The following is a 21,884-nucleotide window of genomic DNA, read 5'->3' as shown; positions in this document are numbered from 1 at the left end:
AGACCCAAACAGACTCTGGGCCTCAGGCCTTAAAAGTCTTCAGGGGCCAGCTGCTGCTGCTGCTAAGTCGCTTCAGTTGTGTCCGACTCTGGTACCCCACAGAGGGCAGCCCACCAGGCTCCACTGTCCCTGGGATTCTCCAGGCAAGAACACTGAAGTGGGTTGCCATTTCCTTCTCCAATGCATGCATGCATGCTAAGTCGCTTCAGTTGAGTCTGACTTTGTGCGACCCTATGGACAGCAGCCCTCCAGGTTCCTCTGTCCACAGGATTCTCCAGGCAAGAACACTGGAGTGGGATGCCATTTCCTTCTTTCTCCCTCAGGGGCCAGAACTTCCCTCTATTGAATTCACTCACCTGAGGCTTCTCAACAGATCCCCGAGCCATCTAACTACTGGAAAGAAAGCAGTCATTATTGCTTTACTAAATGGAGTGGAAAAGACTTCAGGTTTATTCAAACTCCAATCGAACTTTCAGTTCAGTTCAGTTCAGTCGCTCAGTCATGTCCAGCTCTATGGGACCCCATGGACTGCAGCACGCCAGGCCTCCCTGTTCATCACCAACTGCCAGAGCCTACTCAAACTTGTGTCCATCCAGTCGGTGAGGCCATCTAACCATCTCATCCTCTATCGTCCCCTTCTCTTCCCGCCTTCAATCTTCCCCAGCATCAGTTCAGTCCTCAGTCGTGTCCAACCCTTTGCGACCCCATGAACTGCAGCACGCCAGGCCTCCCAGTCCATCACCAACTGCCGGAGTCTACCCAAACCCATGTCCATTGAGTCGGTGATGCCATCCAACCATCTCATCTTCTGTCATCCCCTTCTCCTCCTGCCCTCAATCTTTCCCCGCATCAGGGCCTTTTCCAATGAATCAATTCTTCGCATCAGGTGGCCAAAGTATTGGAGTTTCAGCTTCAAAATCAGTCCTTTCAGTGAATACCCAGGACTGATCTCCTTGCAGTCCAAGGGACTCTCAAGAGTCTTCTCCAACACCACAGTTCAAAAGCATCAAGTTTTCGGCACTCAGCCTTCTTTATAGTCCCACTCTCACATCCATACATAACTACTGGAAAAACCAGAGCCTTGACTAGACGGACCTTTACTGACAAAGTAATGTCTCTGCTTTTTAATATGCTGTGTAGGTTGGTCATAACTTTCCTTCCAAGGAGTAAGCGTCTTTTAATTTCATGGCTGCAATCACCCCCAGCATCAGGGTCTTTTCAAATCGAACTTTATACCCTGTTAAATATCTTTGGGGGAGGACTTTGGACAGGTGAAAATAACCAGGCCTTCCATAAGGACTGGAGAAAGAAATGGCAACCCACTCCACTGTTCTTGCCTAGAAAATCCTATGCACGGAAGAACCTGGCAGGCTATAGTCCAAGGGGTCGCAAAGAGTCGGACACGACTGAGGGACTAACACTCCATAAACATAAATAGGCCACGAGAATCTCGGAAAGCTGCATAATGTCATTCCCTAGGTATCGTCAAAGGTTTTAACCCAAAAGGATAACAAGACAGGGGTAAAAGAAATCAGTAACATTAGTTTGGGCCTGTTTGCTACAACTGACCTCCTAAATTCCGGCTGCAAGCGGAACGAAGAGTAGGCGGAAGAGGGGGAAAATCGCACCAGCCGCAGCAAGGCCGCTTTCTTTCCTGTGCTCTGATTGGGCTCGAAATGTTTCCTGTGCTCTGATTGGGCATGGCTGAGGTGGGCGGGTCAAAGGCTGCCACATGACAGGGATGGGTGGAGTTGTTCCCACTAAAGACCAGGCTTTTGGAGATCTGCTCTGAAATAAATCTAGAGAAACTCGGGGGGTGGGGGGAGAAGGGGGACTTGGGGGGTGGGAGATCCACGATACAGACTGCCAGAAATTTCAAAAGCAATCCAAAAAAGAAGACAAAATGAGTTAGCGCATACTCGCATTTATCCATTTGTGTTTTATGTGATTTTCTGGTCTAAGGTATTGCATAGCAATGAATGATTATATGACAATTATGCATTTATTCGCATATGAGTATGTGTAATGTAATGCCACAGTGTGTTCATTCAGGGCTAGTGAGAAAATAGTGTCCCTTTGAAATCCTCTTAATCTAAGGGAAACAGTTTGGTAAGTTTCTATCAATGGAAGCTGCGTTGGAAATAGGGCAGATGAATAATAATTTGAGGTTTTTACGTGATTATGGCCCTACTTCCAATGGACATCTCTGTCTGTTAATATCTGGGCTAGAACTTCCCTGCCCATAGGTCTGCAGATGCCCAGCTTGGGGGTGTGGGAATGCTAAGAGTTGGTGCAACAGGAAGTTGAGCAATCTGATCCTTATTGGATCTTTCAGAAATTATGGCATGTCTGTTTTCTCAAATGAGGAGTATTAGGAAAAATCAAACTTTCATATTAGATCACTAGAAAATAATTTCCTAGTAGTTCAGTCAACCAGAAAACTGCCTAGTGAGAAAGAGACCTACCATGTTCTCTTCACTTGGACAACCCCCACATCTGGAAGCTATAAAGAGTAGCTTAAGGTCCTTATGGTAGGAAGTGAGTAGCACCGACTTCCATATCCTTTTCCTAACACTCTATAAGCCAACTGGCTTTAGAAAGTAGACTATTATTCCATAATGGGCATTCTAACTGTGTGGTATAGGAGCGGTGGGACAATACACTATCACTAATTCCTCTCTCCTTAGGCAGCGGTATAAATACACATTGCTCCAAAGAAAACTTTTTCTCCCGTTTCACATAACCATGCACACTTTGGAACACCTTCTCCAGCCCCTGAATGCACCGATAGCTGCCCCCCCCCCCCCCACCCAGTGGTGCCTGGCTTTCAAATGTGGGTAACCCACAATCCAGCTAAAAGTCTCTGTCAACATCTAAATTCCACTCAGCATTTCCATTCCTCTAATTCTAAGGGGAAAGAGGAAGAGGAGAGCCAGAGAGGCAGTTGAGGAGATGGGGATAATCAACAATGAGGAGTTGGCTTCCCAGACCCGAGGGAAAATCTAAAGGGAGACATTCATTTGCAACCTTGGGGCCTTGGGGGTGGGGGTAGTGTTTGAAGTGGGATACAGATATGAGCTTCTACCTGGGCTACGATTATTTTATCATCTTCATGGGAGGACGCTTCGTATTTTCTCCCAAGCCTACTGAGTTGTGAGAACAGGGGGCCCAGCTCTGTAGGCCCTGCGCAGGCACCTTTTGTTAAAGTATTTAAATTCCTGTCCCTGCTCTATACAATCCCTGTCCTGATGCACTCATTTCTCCCACACCTTCTGTAACGGGGATCAGGAACTTGGGGCCGCGGGACTGTCCGGGGTTGGGTGGGGATCGCGGAGGCCCGGCCTGGGCGCGCTCGGCTGGAGACCCAGAGCGCAGCCGGCCGGCGATGGCGGGACGTGGGAACCGCGGCATAAACAATGGGCTGCAATGTGTGTGTGTTCTACTGGGAGTGGGAAAGAGGATTCCACGTCCAGGGCTTCTTCACTGAAGAATCAAGTCAGGCGGCAGACGCAGAGGTGGGTGGGGGCGGAAATCTCTCAACTCCACAAAGTGACAAAAGCCCTTTTTATCGTACAAGTTCAATCTCGGGCTCGCGAAGGTCCTCTTTTTTCAGTGGAGTTCCTGCGGGGACGACCCGCTATCCCGAACCAGACAGTAACGGGAGCTGGGAGAGTCCCAAAAGCGGGGAAAGGAGACGCGAGATGGAAAAAGCAGTGGAGATCCGGGCCTCAGCTTAACGCTACCTGCAGGGCGGCCGCCTCAGGAGCGCTTCTCCTGGGCTTCCATAGACCGCGGCGGCGGTTCGCTGAGCAGAATTGGGCTGCGCGAGCCGAGAAAGTAAAAAAAACAAACAAACAAAAAAAGAATGCCATTGAGAGCCGTTCCATTGGCGACTGCGCTGCGGCCGCGGCGCAGGGGCTTCGAAGCGGCAGAACTGAGGCCCCTCTCCTTCCCAGTCGGCTTCCGCTAAGAACTTATTAAATAAGGACGGTTTAGAGTTGATCTGTCACTGAGCACTACTTACCCCGAGATCTTTTCGTTTTTGAATTACTTTATTGATCTGAAGATTTTGTTCTTTGGAAAGTGACCCTGTTTGGTCTTAGAGCTAATCAGGAAGCGCTGCCAGGGAGGGCGCTTTGTAATCACCTCGCGGACCTCCCCCGCGGGCGCCGCCGACCCTTCCCGGGTGCGCCCCCTGCGGTCGCCTAGGCTTTGCCGGGAACCCTCCAGCCTCCGGCAGTTCGCTCCACCACGCGTCCAAGGAGCTGTCTGTGGTGCTAGGAGAGAGAAACTGGAGAGGGAGGCCCGAGGAGAGACGGCAGGTGGAGAAACAGAATGCGAGGTTGGCTGAGGCCGTCCGCACAGCAACACTAAGACTGGCAGAGACTTTCAGAATTCAGCTGGAAGAAGGGGAGGGGAAAAGTCCCTTCTGGGTCATCTCATCGCCCTGAGACAGATGACCTGGTTTTCCAATGCGAAAGGTCAGTGATACCTCCCTCTTTCTGAATACACACATCCCTAACCCCACACACTTACCCCTACTAAGCACCGGGGGTGTCCTACCTTCAAGAAGGGAGGGGTACACAGGCCCCCAACTCCAGGGAAGGAGGCGTGGGTAGAGAGGAAGGCTGGAACTGGCCAAGAAGCTAGGACTGGACAAAGACCTAGTGAAAGCTCAAGAAGCCTCGAGGCACTGTTCCAGGGTCCATGGGGTAAACCCTGGAGAAACCCCCACTCACCCTTCTGCCTAATTGCCTAGCCAACAGCCAAAACACCGGACAAACCAGCTTTCCCACACCAAGAATTCATTGCAGGGGAAGAAGCATCAGCTCCCTAAGAGGCTCGGCTCTGCCCTCCCCCCCATATGCCCACCAGTGATGAAAAGTCAGTCTCTTTCCAAGCATGTTGACTTCAAGACATGTCTGGCTTTTTAGAAAACCAAGCAGCTCTCTTCCAGTATATTTTTGTAACTACATTGCTTAATGGGGACTAAAGTTTCCTTCCCCCTGGGGAGAGCTTTTCCAAATATTTTTAGAAAGTTAAAAATATAACAAAACAAGCTGCCTGTTTAAAGAGGGGAGGTGGGATTCAGCAGGCTCCTGGGGAAGGGCTGCTTAGGCAGGAGTCAGATGGCAGGGAGGGAGGAGGAGGAAAGTCTTGGTTTGCAGTAAGCCGTTTTATTTGCAATGGAGGGAATCAGCTGTCTAATTTGCCATCATGTGGGCTTTCATTTTAAGGGGTGGAGCAAAAATAAACTGATACAAGGTGGTAGGTATATTTGCTGGAGGCATGGAGGCAAGCAGCAATCATTACTTTGCAACTCATTGAAAATTGTTGGCTGGGGTTAGAATGACTGGCTGCTGGTTGGGGAGTTAACTTATTTCACACTCACTACCGATTAGTGCTAGGTTTGCTGGAGTCTCAGAGCTCATCTTGCAGAGAGTAAGTTTAAGGGGTATTTGTGTTTAAACATCTCTCTGAAACACGTGGGTTTTTTTTTTCCTGTGTTTCTGTAGCAAGGAAAGAATGCCCCTGAAAATCCCTGTTTTGCCAGTACCCAACATAATCAAAGGAGCAATCCAAATGGAGCGAGCAGTGGAGTGTCCTTCTGATACCAGCTGAAGGTGGGAAAAAGAAAAGAAATGCAGCTCCCAGGACCAGCAGACCTCTGAGCCTCCTAACTCTGGATCTCCCCGGTGAAAAGACCTTTGTCTGTTATCCTGTTCCTTGCTTTTCTTGGAAAACCTGGTGTTGCACTCCTCACCTTTTAGCCAACCTCCCTACTTTGTTGGGCAGGCACAGACAGAAGGACTTCTTTTGAGGGAATGGACTATGTTTGCATTTGACTTCTAAGCAGTAGTTTGGGAACATTTGAATAGAAGGGCACCTACTGAGGTGCCCCTTGTAGTACTGCTGCAGAAAGAAAAAAATGAAAAGAAGGGATCCAGCACTCAACTTTCTCCCTGGGACAACAATCCCACCACCACACCACACACACACACACACACACACACACACACACATTCCATTTGCTAACTTCTATGCAACAGGAAATACCAAAACAAATTTAGAAGGGAATTGACACTTTCAGCTGCATGGTTTAGGGGGTGAAAGAAAACAAATGGGTTTGAAGCAAAAACACATTTGGGAGGACTCTGGTAGATCTAGACTCATTGCTAGCAGCAGTGGAATAGGAGGTTAATTAAGAAACCTTGGTCCCTGTAGACATGGTGTTTTCCCCTTCATTGTGCATGTTTGGAGTCCCAGTTTGGCCTTGAGAGTGAAGGGGTAGCTGGCAGGCTCCCCAGCAGAGTGGTTGGCGGGCTGCTGGTAGCAGATGGGTTCTATGGTCTCGTTTGTATTTGAAGGTTTGTTTATGTGCTTTTCCCAACTGAACTTGAGGTCATTCTTAGTATGGAACTTTGAATGTGTGAGCACCAATGAATTCCCAGCTCCCCCTTTCCCCCAAAGATGATCAGCCCTGGGGCCAGTGCAGACAGAAACTGTAGCATGCCACCGCCCCCCCCACCCCACCACCCAGGTCCTGGAAAGTGCCTTTTTAGGCCCAGGAGGACCATTTAAAGAACTGAAGTATTTAAACATGATTGTAAAATCCAACAGCAGCTAAGATAGAACAAGGAGAGTCTGCTGACTGTCCAGGCAATGGGCATTCCCACTGGACACAGTGGTGCCCAGTTTCCAGCCTAGCCCAGCTGTTTGAGTTTGTCCCGGCTCAGCAGGAATAAAATGAGAAGGGCCAGTCCAGACCCTTTTGTTAGAATCAAACAAGACCACGACCATTTTTAAAGCAAACTGATGAGCTGGAGAGAAATCACTCCCTAATTAGCCAAAGTCTGATCGAGGTGCCCAAGGCAATTTCTTCCTGGATTTCACCTCTTTCTTTCCTTCTTCCTTCCCACTCCTCCCCAACACACACTCCCACAGCACTCCACATTTTAAAAAAATGTTTTTATAACTCTACTAAGATTCAAACATCAGAGAAAGTTGGAAAATGGGTCTGGATGTGTTTTAGCTGCAGGTCTTACTCCTTTGACTACATACTAGGACCAGAGTGAAGACAAAGATGTGAAGATACCCAGATGGGGATTCAACTCTCTGACAACGGGAGAAGTGACCTCCAGGCTCAGAGAAGGTGGGAGTAGCCCCAGAACAGTACAACCATCCCCTTCCAGTTTCGCCTCTCCTAGTCGGGAGTGCTCAGCCTCTTGGGAACTAGAATGGGAGGGAGGTCTGGGGCTGAGGTCAGGCTCTGAATGAGGTGAGGCTCTGGCCAAGGTGCTAAGAGTATTACACACCGGTTCTCACTCACTAATACACACCCCCAAAGCAAGCAGCCGACCTCCACTACCCTCTGGGCAGGGCCTCTCATTTTGCAGTCCCCGAAGATCCAGGGGCGCACATAAAAAAGCTCGGCACACCTGTCTCGGCCAGAGTTGCATTCCGCTCCAGGCATCCCATCACAGCCAACTCACCAGGACAAGAGGCTCAGTGCGGGGCTAGGGGTTGGATGCCCGCCGGGGAACAAGAAGGCAGGGATCAAAGCACAACCAGGGTTTGTTAGCCAGGCCTCTCCGCGTCCCCGGGGCGCCCTAATTGAGCGCCCCACAGCCTCCTGCTTGCAGGCTGTCCCACCACCACACGGGTGCCGGGCCTCGGGCTGAAGAACAGCTGCGCGGCCCGCACGTCTGCCCGCCCACTGCCCAGCTCCTGCCGGCATCTCTGCTGCCCAGCGCTCCGGACCCTCACCGATGAGAGGAGCCCTAGGAGAAGGAGGAAGGGCGGTCAGACTCGGTTCGGCTGCAGCTGCCAGGCCAGCCGGGGCAGCAGGGACAGTTGGCCGCCTACTTGGCCAGCAAGCCTACAAGCACAGATTTCTCCTGCGGCCTCACAAACTGCTCTGAAATCATCCACTTAAAAAGAAAAAAATTCACACGTACCAAATTAATGGCTCGGAAGAGGCCAACATGAAAAATGGAGCTGTTTTTACCCAAGTCAACCCAACGTCTTTATAGATGTTGTAAATTCCTAATATTCCGGAAGGGACTTTGGGTAATTCTAAATCAAGTGACACATTTCATCATAGTACACTCTGCTTTAGTAAAATCAGCTCCCTCGGATTTCATCACTTGTTAAAAAAAGATAAACTTTATTTCTGTAATTTTCAATCACCAAAAAATCTATATTTTTGTCTAAGCATTTATTTTACTGAATCAAAAAGACATGAAAAGAAAAATCATGTTTTACTAAGGTATATAAGTGACTCTTTTTTGGACAACATATAATAAATATGATATATCACTTATCACTCAGTCTTTCAAATGTACATTTTTTTTCATATTATGGAGCATGCCACTTTTCCAAAAGAAAAAAGGTCATGAGAATTCAGTGCAAAGTTCTCAGTCACCCTCCTCTTTTCTCTGGGCCAGACGGAATGTCCACAGCAACGCCCTCTGCCTTGGAATCTGAGGCTGTATATCTACAATTCTCTGTGCCTCCGCAGTTTCCTCTCCGTGCCCTTCTTTCTTCCCTCCTTACCCCACCCCCCTCCCTCCCTCCTGCTTGTCCCTAAAGTCATTTTGAAAAAGAACTTGAGGTTTTTGTTTTTGTTGATGTTTTCACTTACTGGTCGCACTCTTGTGTGGGGTCAGCGTTTTCGCCAGTCATACTGCTGTGGGGGAGCTTTCCAGCCCTGTCTCTGGGGGTGGGGAGATGTGCGGAGGGCTGGCTCTTTCGGGGGACCCCCGCCCACTGCTGAGCATCTTCCTCGCTCACTTCTTTGCTTCCTGGTAGACTGCAAGGGAGGCCAGACTGCCTGGTTGGGGGAGAGGAGGGGCAGCCGTCCTGGTCGGGGAGGGGACAGGGAGGGTCTGCAGGCTCGCTCTTCACCGGGGGTGCGGGGTACCTGGGATGGGGTTGGACAAGGGATTGAGGGCCGGCTGTCCCCCGGGCCCCAGGCCGTGGATGAGCACTCGGGGCACCAGGGGCCGCTGCAGCTGGGGATGGGGCGCGGGAGGAGTCCGGTACATGCTGCTGTACATGGCGGCGGCGGCCGCCGCAGCCGTAGTGCTGTCCATGCTGCCCAGCAGGCTTGGGTGGTAGAAATAAGGCGATGGAAACATCCTCTGCAGTGCCGAGTAATTCCCCGCCTCAGCCAGCAGCTCCAGGCCCACCGCGGTCTGCCGCTTCCACTTGGTCCTGAAAAAAAAGCAGACGTGCATGCACCCCACGGCTGGGGGGCACAGTCCAGGCCCCAGGGCCTGTCCTTTCCCCTAGCTGGTCTTTTCTTCCTCGGGGAGGACAAGGAAGACTTAGAGAGAGCTGAGAATTGCGAAGGAACCACACCTCCTGGCCCCCATCCCACCCTCTCCCTCACAGAATCACTCAAACCCAAGCCAGTTTCCCAAACAGACATTCATAAATACATTTCTCCAAGCTTTGCTGCCTTCTCCTGGCTTTTTGCTCTGCTGTTGCCATCCTTATAGTTTGGCTACTTCCTGGAACTTTCCTAGAGATCAACTGAGACCACTCTTTCTAAGTCTTCTCCCCTCCTTTAATTCTCTTCCCCAAGTGGCTCCCCAACAATCCCAGAGTGTATGCTCTCTGCCCCTCCCCCTTTCCTCCAGACCGAGTGAGAAGAAACCGTAAACAAAGGGACACAGAGGCTCCTGGGCCTTGGACCCCTGCCCCTTTGGGTCCCTAAGGCTGTGGAGACACATCTCTCTCATCAGCCTGACAGGACCTTACAGCAGGCGGGTGGCTTAGAGTGAGGAAGGTGACAAGGTTTCAAAACGGAATTCGTTTGAGGGAGGGCTCTCCCAAGGGGACAGTACCTCGGGGCCATTCCAGGAGGGGAAAAATGCATTTCAAAATCTTGTCTCCTCTGGGAGAGAGTAACAATTAAAACCTGTGATCAGCTTTTCTTGGTCTCCTCCCTCCCCCATCGCACCCCCACTAGGAAGAAGAGGCAGCAGGCCTTTGCTCACATGCCTCCTGAAGGAACTCAGGGCTGGTGGGCCCTCCATACCCAGCAGCTCCAGCCAAATTAATAAACATGTCGCCCATTTTAAATTGGCGACAAATGACACTAATGTTTTCCGACAGAATTAGGGTGGCTGAAACCGTATGTAATGAGACAGAAAATTATGGTAAAGATGACAACTGGATGGGCATTTCCAACCACACTTATGGACGATTAGAACACAAACGAGAGAGAAAAGGCGGGAGAGAGAAAATCGAGACAAGGGAGACGACCGTCAGGCTTAGAAACCCGGCATAACCTCGGCACCAGGTTGCCGGGTTTGGGTGTTCCCACTGCAGTTCAGGGGCCTACAAGTACTGCCAGCTCCTTTCCTAATTTCCTTTCAAGGGAAGTTGTGGTTTCTGGAGGGCTCTGACATGGCCAGAATAGGGGACAAACCCTCAGTCTGGATGTCTGACCGACTGCCAGCCCTAACCCTCCTCCTGGCTGCCTCACAGGCCAGGCAAGGACTTTTAAGTTGAGGCCAGTGGATTCGCTCTTCAGAACAGCTATAGCCAGATTGAGTGACTGGTTATAGATATTTGGAACTATCCTGGGGCAGGCCCAAAAGGGTGCAGTGCATCAGTTTTATGGGCCTGAGTGTCTGCTACACGGACGTCTCGATTTGAGAAGGTGTGGCTTGATTGATTTGGGGGCAAAGTGGCAGAAATTTCAGCCACTCAGATTTGAGAGAGAAAAATAGCATACGTGAAAGACACTTTGAAGTGCAAAATTCTCCAAACTCCAGCTACCTGGGAGGTATGGCTAATGCCTACTCCAGCCTGAAACCCCCCCAACTGCCCACTCCAGGCCCTGTGAGTCCCTACTGACTCCGAGGCCACACGGGATGAAAACTGATGTAGTTGTCTTGACCTGGATGACCAGATGCCTCTGCTCCCCACCACAGCCTCCCTTACCTGCGGTTCTGGTACCAGGTCTTGACCTGGGTATCAGTGAGGTTGAGTGCAGCCGCCAGGTCCATGCGATCCTGCACACTCAGGTACTTCTGTCGTTCAAAGCTACGCTCCAGTTGATTGAGTTGGTGGTCGGAGAAAGCCGTCCTGGCTTTACGAGGCTTTTTGGCTCTCACAGGGGGACTCTCTCGGCTACTTGAAATCTCCCGGTCTCCTTCCTCCTTTGTTCCTACACAGAAACCCAGACATAGCCGTGAGGTAGCCTGGAATGGGGAAGGATGGAGTGTCCTCCTGGCACACACTTCTACATTCCCAAGCCAGTCACTGGTCCGGGGGGAGCAGGGGGCCTATATTCTGCCACCTTCCTTATACACATACTTGAGCCTTAGCCAGGATGGAGAAAGAGGACCAACTGCTAGCTACTGAATGTGGAGGCTCGTGCGGAGCTTCTAAGGTTTCCAAAAGAGTGTTGAATCTTCCGATCTTTGGAAATGAAAAAATACTTTATGATAAAGGGTCCTTTTCCTAATTATTTCCTTGAGTGAGGAAGACCCTATCCTTTTCCTTTATTATTTTCGCTCTGACTTCACATGTTCTGATTTATTAGGTTTTAAAAGATCTTTCAACTTTTTTTTTTTGAGGAGGGGGTACCTTTTTCATTTTACTTCTTCTGTTTACTAAAAGTTATAGGCATTTGTTTTCCTTTTTCAGTTGCACTTGGGAAATGTTGGCTCTCTGCAACTGCTTGCATCAGGTCTCTTAAAGCTTCAGAAAGAATGTCTCCCAGACACTGCGTTCAGCTCAAAATCACTGAGCCCATCCAGGTGACAGCCCAGAGATTTCCGGATTCTATTTGTCAACTTTGGTTTTCTACTGAAATGCTGGGAAATCGATATGTCAATCCCTCTCTGTTTGTACCCGTTTTTTGCTTCGCTCCTTGATCTTCCCTGCAGGAAGAACAATAATCTCTCTAATTGACCCACTGGGGAGGTTGGTGCACAAAAAAATCGCCAGACCAGACTGTACATCTGTTTTGGGCACTATTATGCTAATGCTACAATACTAAAATGAAGAGGCAATATCCTACCTTCCAGAGAGCATACATCTTTCGCAGAGATGACAAATATTAGTAATAATCAACTTATCAGTAAAGGGGAAAAAAGAACTCTCCTTGAATATTAAAACTCTTGCCATGCAAAGACCAGAACCCTTACTTATGAAATTTTCTGGTGAGAAAATGGAAAAAGGGCGTTAAAGAATAATTCCATTGCCATCATCTGACTTTACAAAAATAGACATTCAATTCCATAAAATTTTATTCATAAATGCAACCTCCCAATTACTTGTTAAGAGCCAAAACTCTAACTGAAATACGGATATTTAGTTAGGGCTATGGAGTAGGAAGGGTATTTTTAAAAATTGAAACACTAATTATAATCTTTTACCGTGTGGCCTTCCCTGTATTAATCACTATGTAATGATTTTTTTAAAGTTACTTTGTTAATCAACTCGGTATTTTTTCCTTCACTATATCTGATCATTCCTGTGCGGGTGTTAAGAAAATACGATGTGTGGGAGGAACGCAATAATTTGCATTAAAAAATAAACACCACGTTGTGATCACACCCCTAGGCACTACGAAATATGAAAGAACTTCCCATCAGATCCCCTCCGCCTGACCCCTTCCTAATAAATTAAAATGAAGTAAAACAAAGGAAGGAGCTGGGTGGCGGTGAGGGTTGGGGATGTAGAAATGTTAACAATAAACAGAACTTGGGATGAGTGCCCAAATCGCACGCCCCGGCCTCCCTCTCGCTTGCACTTTTTGACTGTGGCCCGATCGCCTTGGAAGCTGAGAATCGCCTTCGGATCCCATCAGAGATTCGCGCGAGACGGAAGGGGAGCAGGAGGAGGAGAAGCTAAACGGCCGAGGGAGCCGAGGCGGCGGGACTCACCGTGGCATTTGATGTCGCTCTGGGACTCTTCCCGCTTGTCCAGTTTGGTTTTGCTGTCCTCCTGCTCGAGCTTTGGCCTGAAGCTCTCGTGTGCTGCATTGCTCTCCTGCTTCGGGGTGTGGTGGGGAGAGGAGACGCTGGTGCTGTACGGTGCACACGCCGCCAGAGGTTTGCTGTCGCCCAAGATGTCCTTAATTAAAAAAGAAGAGGTGGAAGTCCTGGGGGCCGAGGCGGCCGAGCCCAGCTGCTGGGCCGCTGGCGGCGGCGGCGGCTGCTGCTGCTGCTGGGGCGAAGGCTGCAAACTTTGCGTGGGGGCCGCGGCTGGCGGCGGCTGCTGGCTGTGGTGCAGGTGGTGGTGATGCTGGGGCCCGTCCACAATCAGATGCGGTTCCGGGGGCTCCATGGTGACCGAGATGGGAGAGGAAGGCGCCGTTCCTACGGTATCAATCTCCGAACAGGGGGACGGAGTGGCCTGACTCCTAAAATCCGCGGTCCTGGCCTCGCCGAGCGGGCGGAAATCTCCATTCATCATGCCGGGGCTGCCCGAACTGGCACTGGACAAAATCGTGTCTATTCCAAAACTCGACCCGCTGGCCCCTTCCATTGTTGTCATTTCTACATGAGGTCCACGCCACTCCGCCGCTCCGCAGCCGCCCCGACCAAGCAAAGGAAGCTATCGATCGTAAAACAAAATAACACTAAACAATGTTGTCGCCGCTTAAAAAAAAAAAAAAGTGGGGCGGGAGGAAAGGAAGGATAATTGGGAGGTGGCAATCCGTGGACACTTTCGACACTTTTTTTTTTACCCTAATGAAAAAAGTGGAAGTTGGGAGAAAGGACGATAGAGGGGGGAAAGTTACAAAAATTGTTGAGGAAGCACCGAGCGTGCGCTCCAGGAACGATAGCGCACGTGGGGCGGCGGTGGCAGCGCAGGGGACCCAGACGGAGGCGAGGCGGCAGCAGGTGAACCCGACACCACCGCCGCTGCCGCCACCGCCTGGGTCTGCCCACAGCCTGGCACCAGGCGGCAGCGGCGGCGACGGACGTGGCAGGTGCAGCGACCGCGAAGCCCAGGCGGCCGCGCGCCCTCGGAGCTGCCCGGCGGCTCCCCGAGGTAGCTGCCGCGCGCGACCCGGCCGCCCCGGAGACGAGTTTCTGAACTTTCTTGGAAAGTTGTGGAGCAGACACTGCCGCGACGTTCGCGGTAACAAGAGGAGGAGGAAAAGAAGGAGCAGGCGCAGGCGGAAGAGGTAGCGGAGACGCGGCGCCGAGCGACTCCCGCCGCAGCCGGGCGCGTTCGCTTGTAATCCGGCGGCGAGCGGGCGGCGCCGACCCCCTCCCGTGACGTCACGGCCACTGCCGCCGCTCCCCGAGCCGCGCCGGGCCCGCGCCCCCGCCGCCGAGGCCGCGCGCCGGGCCCCGCGCCCCCATTGGCCGCGCCCGCGCGAGCTAGCGACGCCGACGTGCCGGGAGCCAATGGGCGCTCGCCTCGCGAACCCGTCAGCGATCCCGGCTCTGGCCCCGCTGCTCTTTTCGGAACCCGCACATCCCTTTCCCTGCAACCAAAATACCTAGTCCTACAATGGTCCGCGCGTTCACAATCACGCGAGAGGGCAAAGGGAGAGAGGGGAAGGGAGCACAGGGAGACTAGAGAAGGGAATCGAAGTCTTTAGAAAAAGCGAAAGAAAAGGGGGGTGGGGGGGAGAAGAGCGAGAAAATAGTATTGATTTGCCGTTAAGAAGTCCGAAGAGGGAGGGAAAAGAGGACAGGAAGAGAAAAGGAATCTTGTCGGCTTACCTTTAAACTCCAGCGCTGCCGCCACGCACCTCCTCAAACACGCTCTTGAATAGTCCAAAGACACTGAGAGCAGAGGAAGGGACTCCCTGAAGGAACCCAGGGGGGAGTGTGTAACTCCAGCAGCCGGAGCTCTGGGTGGGCGGGCGGACTCCGAGCTCTGAATTCTCCCCCAAAGAGCCCAGGCGTCCCGGATCTGGCCCAGCTGGGCAGCCGGTCCCTGAAGGGGAAATGGAGAGGGACCCGCGTCCACCAGGCACTCTCGGTAGGGGTGGGAGACAAGTGGCCTGCTGCTCAAAACCGGGGTGCCAGCCTGGTCTCCAAATCAGGGCCCGCGCTGGAAGTAATAGGTGGCCAGACACTTTCTCCCGAGCGGGGGAAAACAATGCCTCAAGGCGTTCTCTAGCGCCGAGGGCAGCCAAGGTTCACTGTGCTATCAGGCTGGCCTGGGACTGGGGAAGCGAGTGGTGGGGCTGCAGCATGTACGCCCTCCTCGCCACCAGGCAGATCTCAGTCTCAATTTCTCTGTCTGTCTCTGTTTCCTTCTCTCTCTCTCCTCCCCCCACCCCCCCCCCCTTCCTCGCCCTCTCCGGCCGCCCTTTTGGAAAGGAAACAGTCACTGTGGATCCACTTGGGACCTGGAGCGTGTCTTGACTGTGACGCCTCGTCGGAGGGTATCAACTTGCATTATTTTCTCTAGGACGTCTCCAACCTGTCTCTTGTTGAATGTCAGAGTAATGGGAAGTGCCAGTGACAAGACGGCGTATTACTCCTGATTAAGTGCCGTGTCAACCTAATTAGCAGAGTAATTATAAGGTGCTAATGAATGATTCAAAGTTCTCTGAGTTACATTTTACTCCAAATTACCATTTTAAGAACCTATGAATCTGAGTGGCTGGCATAGCTTCCGTAACTAGGTGCAGAATGATGGTAGAAAATGGCCTTTTAAGTCTCCCAGGGCTGGGCTGAAATCTGGGTTTAGTTGCGGTTCTGAAGGTCTCTTACTGGGGGCCGGCTTTTTTCTGTTGAGGACTTGCGGGTGGGGTTGGTGTCTGGGAGGCAGATGACCTCCTGGGACAAGATCCTGCCTTTCTGTTGGAACTACATCTGTGTGAGTCGTCGGTCCGGAAGGGGGTAGGTGGGAGGTCAATCCTTCCTGCGTTTTCCTAGGGAGTTCGGTATGTTTGACCCAGAAAAAAAAAAGCCCGCTCTATTTCCAGGTTGTGTTGAGCTGTTTCTTAGCCATCTTTGTGCTGTTTTCTTACGGGTGTGTTTCTTAGGAGAACTGCGGAGAGACGGAAGACCGAGGGGAGGAGATGTACAATCTAGGCGGCTCTCAGAAGATGAGGGGAGTTTGGCGGAGGAACCAGGGTTCGTGAGCCGAGGCGGGGACGCGGGGCGAGCAGCAGACAGAGGCCGACGGCGGCCTGAGCCGGTGAGGGGAGTCCCTCGGGAGCGCGTGGTGGGCCCGCTGGATGGAGTCCCGCCACTCTGGGCCGGGAAGCCGAGAACTGCCTGAATGACGCCTGGAGCGTGGTTGGAACAGCCGCCTTTGGAGCGGGAACTGCGCACTGGCTAAGCAGACCCTCCTGGGAGCCTGCCGGCCGGGCCTCAACCTCACGCGGGGGGAACTCGGAACCACGGGCCTGGGATTTAAGAGGGCATCTCTCTTATCCAAGGCGGCAGTGTCCCGCCCACAAAGCCGGGCCCCCTGCGCCCCTGGCACAATTGGCTTCTGTAGGAAGGGCGCTGGGGCCGCCTGAGGCTGCAGGCGGACGCAACTTATCTTTCTTCCTTCAAATATCAATTCCGGTTCTTCTCATTCTGACATCACCCACCAACTTTCCAAAGGAGGTGTGTTTCCTCCCAGACCTGGGGCTCCCAGCCGCACCTCCCTGTCGGCTTTTTCTGGGTGGGAAGTGGAGAGGGGTGAAAACAAATTTAAGTTCCTGAACTGAAGGCATTGCACAAATCAGTTATTTTCTACCTTGATAAATAATTCATTTAAACCTGTTTTTGTTTTGTTCCGACGCCTAAAATGACTCAAGAGCTCATAAGGCTGATCGCACAGCTTGTGTTGGGTGATTTGACAGGATTTTTTGCTTAGAATAATACACAGCATTAGCACGGGAGACAGAAATATTACCCGACGAAAAAATGAAATCTAAAAAGAAAGGAAGAGAGAAGATGGAAGTGTTGGGGGGAAGGGCGTGTTCATTTTTCTAAAAACTCTCAAGGGAAGCAACAAACAGAAGCTCAGTAGGCCTCACCTTGTGAAATGTCTCGGATGAGCTTTTCTTAAAAGGTTAAGATCATAGATTTCTTTGGGTGGGATGTTAGGAGATCAACTCTGGAGAACGACAACTGTGAGGGAGAAAATACGATCTTGATTTTTATCAAGATCCTACTTGGGGTCCCTACCCGGGAGGAAAAGGTAGTACTGGCCTGAATCTCCAAAAAGGAACTTGAAGACTAGATGGCAAACTTGAAGAAAAAATTCTTCAGAGCTGGGGTTTTGTTTTTTAACTTTCCTCTGCTCTCTTTTCTTTAAACACGTCCCTTTCTTGCCTTTTTTCCCCCGAGTATATATAATGTTTATACCCAAAGAAGTCGTGCACTTTTTAGCAGAGCAAGCATAATTAACTTTTTATTTGAAAATCAAATTTCAGACCAAGAACAGGGTGCAGGGAAGTCACATTTCCAATCCCCACGAATAGAAAAGGAGCTGCATTAACTGGATTAATCTCTGAGTTTCCCGTTGAAGTTAACAAAGAAATATAGTCCCTAAACGGACATAGGTTTGAAAACGATCTTCCACTTTCAGGTTTTCATTTTCTTAGAAATAAAAGACAAAGGAAGAAAGAGAATTCTTTAATTTTTGAAAGATTTTGAAATTCCTTCAGAGAAAGCTTTTTTTTTTTTTTGCCAACTATGAATGATAAAGAACTTTTGCTTGCTGGCTCTGAAGAACACATCAGTCTTCAGCACCACTAAAGATGCTTCCTCCCCACCACAGGGAATGATTCAAACATTCGAATATTTTAACAAGTTCTCAATACGTTCTCAGTGGCCCTCTTTTACAATCAAAATTTGGTATTTGGGATTGTGTTAAACTGGAGCATAAGGTTTAAAAAAAAAACAGAACTGAACTTTGAATAAACGCACCTATAGATTACAATGAAGTTAGAACTGATGTTTCTTCCTATCGCATTTAATTTGAATGCTTCTAAGGATCCACTTGATGACAAGGCCAGCTGACGGGAATGAACTGCAAAGGCGCTTCCCTCCACTGGGCGGCGCCAAGAGCCCCAAACCGAAAGAGCCTGCTATTGTCTCTTTTTATAAAAGATGCAAGATACACAAATAAGCTCTCCTCCTCAGGTTGACTCGCTGACGATAGTGTGACCTCTCGCCCGGTTTACAAAGCTACAGAAACGTTGAACGCATCCTTGCTTGCTTGCTTTGTTTTTTCAGCCTATCAGTATATTTCCAACTGCTTAAGGATTTGAAGCTTGTTTGCTTAGGAAAATAATATTCTAAAACACTGATGAAAACACTGAAATTAAGTCCCTTAAACTGAAACCAAGGGTGGAGATTGGGAGGAGAGAGAGACAAAAAGTAAAGTGAGAGCAAAGAACAAGGTAACTGAAAACTGTTTAACAGAACAACAGGTTTAAATGATAGTCTATGTCATTGCTAATTGTTCGAAGGAAATAAAAGTTTTAAGAGGTGGTTCCCATGCCATAATAAAATTTGTGAGAGCCATAAGCTTCACCACAAAGATCAGCAGTTCAGAAGAGACCTAGTGAAGTTGGCTCTCTTTGGGGGTTAGATCTGTGTTGTGCTCAGCAAACAGCAGAAAGGCAAGTAGACATGTAAAGGATAGGACGTTGGGACAGGGAGTTTCAGTCTCATTTTGCTACTTTCCAATGTAGTTGAACAAGGTACTTAACCTTTCTGGTCACCAACTTCCTTCTCTATTAAGGAAGAGAATCATCCTTGCCTAGAATAGGGTATTTGTGATGACCTAGTAAGACTTTCTATGTATAAGCTCTTTACAAAATGTGAAGCAAGAGTCTGACAAATGAACAAGGCAGAGGTGGCAGTTATTTGGCAGAGGTGCTATAGGTAACATATAGTAGCTGTATTTTTTCACTTTCCCTTGCTCACTCATTTTGTTCATTCACTTAGCCCATAAACATTGCACAATATGCTTACTGTGCCAGGTGCTTGAGAATGAGAGTTAACAGGAGCTTGAACATGCTAAGTTGTTACAATGCCATGAGGGCAACATGAATCTGCTGCAGTGAGGATGAAAAAGAAAGACTGGGGCGTCCTACCCTGGGGGGAGATAGGGGAACAGAAGGGTTTCCTAAAGAAACAAAGTGGGTGTTGGGGGTCATGAAAGAAAAGGGATGTATCCCAAGTAGAGGGATATATAGTGAGGGATTTTTATGGTAGCTAAGAGTAATAATGGTGCAAAAATATCCAAAGGTTGTCAAACGTTTAATCTCCTAACTGGAGTGCTGGGCTACAAATGTGTGGGCGCTTATTGGCTCTAGGGATCTCTCCTGTGTACTTCAGGAAGGTACAAAATACTCTTGGAGCATCTTCAAGGGAACAGGAAATAACTACGTGTGTTCACAGACCTCAGCGGCAGAATTTTACAGCAAGTTACACAGTCTTAGATTTTTGCTCCCAAGAGATGGTCCAGCCCCCTCCTACCAAGGCTGTAAGAGAATAGGGGAAGCCCGTATCTATTCCTTTCTACTTTCTAGAGTTCCAAATTTTGGAAGTAGAATGAAGTCTCCCTCCAAGTCAGGGATGGAGACAGAAAACGACGAAGTGGAAGCAGTTGAAGGGGCGGAGAGAGAAGGTGGGGAGAGATTTTTATTTCACCTCTCCTAAACTAAATCATTTCCATTCAAGACTGGCTCCTGGAGAAATGAAAGGGCCCCCGTGTGACAACGTCAGTACTGCTATAAACAGAACTCTTAAGGCTCTAAGGTTCATGAAAGAAGTTGATTCTTCCACTAACTCCTGAGGTTCAGAGGGAATGGAGGAGCCCAGGCAGAGCAGAGAGGAAAGCCTCACAGCGCTGGGTGAAGATGCCAATCAGGGAAGGGGAAATTCATTTGCGATGTTAATTAACAAGCGGCTAATTAAAACGGCACTTTGAGCGCTAATCAATCGCCTTATTAAGTTAGAGCCATCACTGGAACAAATTGAAAGCTCCCCGCCCCGACTCCTGCCTCCTGTGCGGGCGGGGTTGAGTTCCCAGATACTGAGCGAGGGAAGGGCGGGGGCGGTATGCATCCAGTCTGACAGCCTCTCGGGAGTCTGCAACATCCACCAACTCCTGGGTTCACCCAGGTCGAACCGCTTGCCCCCGTCCCAGGATCTTCTGAACTGGACACGTGTCTAGGAGGCGATCTCTAGTCCGGACGAACCCGGCAGAGGAGAAGCTGCCCGCGGAGAACTACTGAATCAACAGCAGCTAGCGCGGACATAGTTTCTGGGAAGAGGGACCCCAAAATATGCGGGGAATTGAACTATGGACCCGCAAGCAGTGGGGAGGAAGCAATTCAGCCCGAGAGGGGGCGCTCTCAGGCCAGGACCACACATTCCCCACTTTGCGGAACAGACTGATAGCCTCAATTTGAAAGCTCTGCTTAGGCCCTTGCCTTTGTCCAGCCCAGCAACCAAGAGCTGGCCTGTCTTCAGGTATTGAGAGCTGGACTGCCAGCCTCTTCGTCTCGGCCTCCTGGGGCTCCACTAGAATGGGGTGAGAGGAGGGAAGAGGGAATGGGTATGCTGATCGTCTGGAACGCTGGTACACCGCTGGTCACTCCGTACCTTCTACCCAACCAGTTCACGCTTCCCGCATGCCCTTGACCCTCCCAACTCGCTAGGAGAATTTAAGATTTCCAATCTCCATTTTAAGGAGCCTTCCGCATTTTCTAACTGTTAAATGCCTGATTTGCACCAAATTCCCAAGGGAAAAGTATTTGGCAATAAGGCGGGGGGGGGGGGTGTAAATTTAAATGCTAATTAGGTAGGTCCTCTTCCGGAAACTCCACCTGTCTGGCGGCCCTTGCTAAGGAGGAACACACCCGGAGCGCACACCGGAGCATTCCCGGGGTATACAGCCAAAGTGCAGGAAAGAGACCCCAGCGGACTCCGGTACGGTTCGCTTTTTACGGCCTGCTACAGAGAAAAAGAGGACGCCGTTAAAAGGAGTTCTGCGTGGTGGGTGGTACATGGCGTAGCCGAGGTGTGGTGTGTGTGTCCGCAAAGACACAGGTATGTCCTTGAGCCGGCCTGTCGGCTTGTCTGCGACGTGCGTCGGACCGCGGCTGCTCATGGGTCTGAGACGTGCTTCGGCTGTCCCGGGAGAACCGAACGAACGGCTCCCACGTGCAAAGTTCAAAAGCATTAATATTTTCATCATATTATCATTATTCAATATAATAATATTTGCTCTGTTAGCGGCACTAATTAGGCCACATTAAAACCGTAGTGTCTCCCTAATGGTGCGTAATGTGCCCACACTCACATTTTTCTCTCTCAGGATGGGCGGCTCTTGGCTGGCAGGGGAGAAGAGACAGGCAAGCAGTGGGATGGATTAAGGTTTGACATTCTCCAACACAGAGACACACACACATACACAAACCCACAGACAGCCAGGTATCTACCGGGTGGGGTCTGCCGCCTGCGCCGGGTCGATAGTACCCTCCGCTGTGTACTGGGCCCTGCGCCAAGCCCCCTGCAGCCTCCTCCCACGCCCTGGCTCTTTGAACTCGGCGGATTGATTTTGCTACCCTTCCCCCTTTTGTGTGTGTGCCTGCAATTGGTTAAGTTTTTAAGGTTTGGGAGGGCCGTCGTGAAAAAATTAAAATACTCTTAACTGGAGCCCCTTGGCCGAGAACAGGAGGTCCCGCCTCCTAGCTCGGCGCTTTTAGGATCCCCTTGCCAATGGGAATTTCTTTCCGAGATTCGAGGGTAGGAGTGTAAAAGAAGCGCCCGCAAAGCAGGTCCGATCTGGGTCTTTTTCCCGTTCCCGTTGCCAGCGGTCGGCCCGGGCGTCCCGCAGCCCTCGGCGAGGTGGATGTTAAGCTCCGAGAGTGTGCCCCTCCCTCGGGCGCCGCGGCAAGATCACTCTGAATATGTAATATATTTGTA

General features: G+C 50.4%; 1 protein-coding gene and 1 long non-coding RNA gene across 2 annotated transcripts; one reads left to right on the top strand and one right to left on the bottom strand.

Moving 5' to 3' along the window:
• Positions 1 to 8,159: 8,159 nt before the first annotated feature.
• Positions 8,160 to 14,791, bottom strand: BARHL2 (BarH like homeobox 2). Its single transcript, XM_043877175.1, has 4 exons — positions 14,706 to 14,791; positions 12,909 to 13,581; positions 10,957 to 11,182; positions 8,160 to 9,216 (listed from the first exon to the last, which is right to left on the bottom strand). The coding sequence occupies exons 2-4, from the start codon at positions 13,519 to 13,521 to the stop codon at positions 8,904 to 8,906; spliced, it is 1,152 nt and encodes a 383-aa protein (XP_043733110.1). The 5' UTR covers positions 13,522 to 13,581; positions 14,706 to 14,791; the 3' UTR covers positions 8,160 to 8,903.
• Positions 14,792 to 14,828: 37 nt separating this feature from the next.
• Positions 14,829 to 18,136, top strand: LOC122677235. The gene is made up of 3 exons (XR_006335733.1): positions 14,829 to 14,967; positions 15,312 to 15,376; positions 15,983 to 18,136. It is a non-coding gene; the product is annotated as an uncharacterized LOC122677235 (long non-coding RNA).
• Positions 18,137 to 21,884: the final 3,748 nt, after the last annotated feature.

This window comes from Cervus elaphus, chromosome 20 (assembly GCF_910594005.1).
Source record: "Cervus elaphus chromosome 20, mCerEla1.1, whole genome shotgun sequence".
Classification (NCBI taxonomy): domain Eukaryota; kingdom Metazoa; phylum Chordata; class Mammalia; order Artiodactyla; family Cervidae; genus Cervus; species Cervus elaphus.
The sequence above is the reverse complement of the archived record's forward strand: the minus strand, read 5'-3'. Positions and strand labels throughout refer to the sequence as shown.

Coding starts and splice junctions, on each gene's coding strand:
- BARHL2 (XM_043877175.1), bottom strand. CDS start 13,521: ATGACAACAATGGAAGGGGCCAGCGGGTCGAGTTTTGGAATAGACACG. Junction 11,183..12,908: donor GAGCGACATCAAATGCCACG/GTGAGTCCCGCC, acceptor GTTTCTGTGTAG/GAACAAAGGAGGAAGGAGAC. Junction 9,217..10,956: donor ACCTGGTACCAGAACCGCAG/GTAAGGGAGGCT, acceptor CTTTTTTTTCAG/GACCAAGTGGAAGCGGCAGA.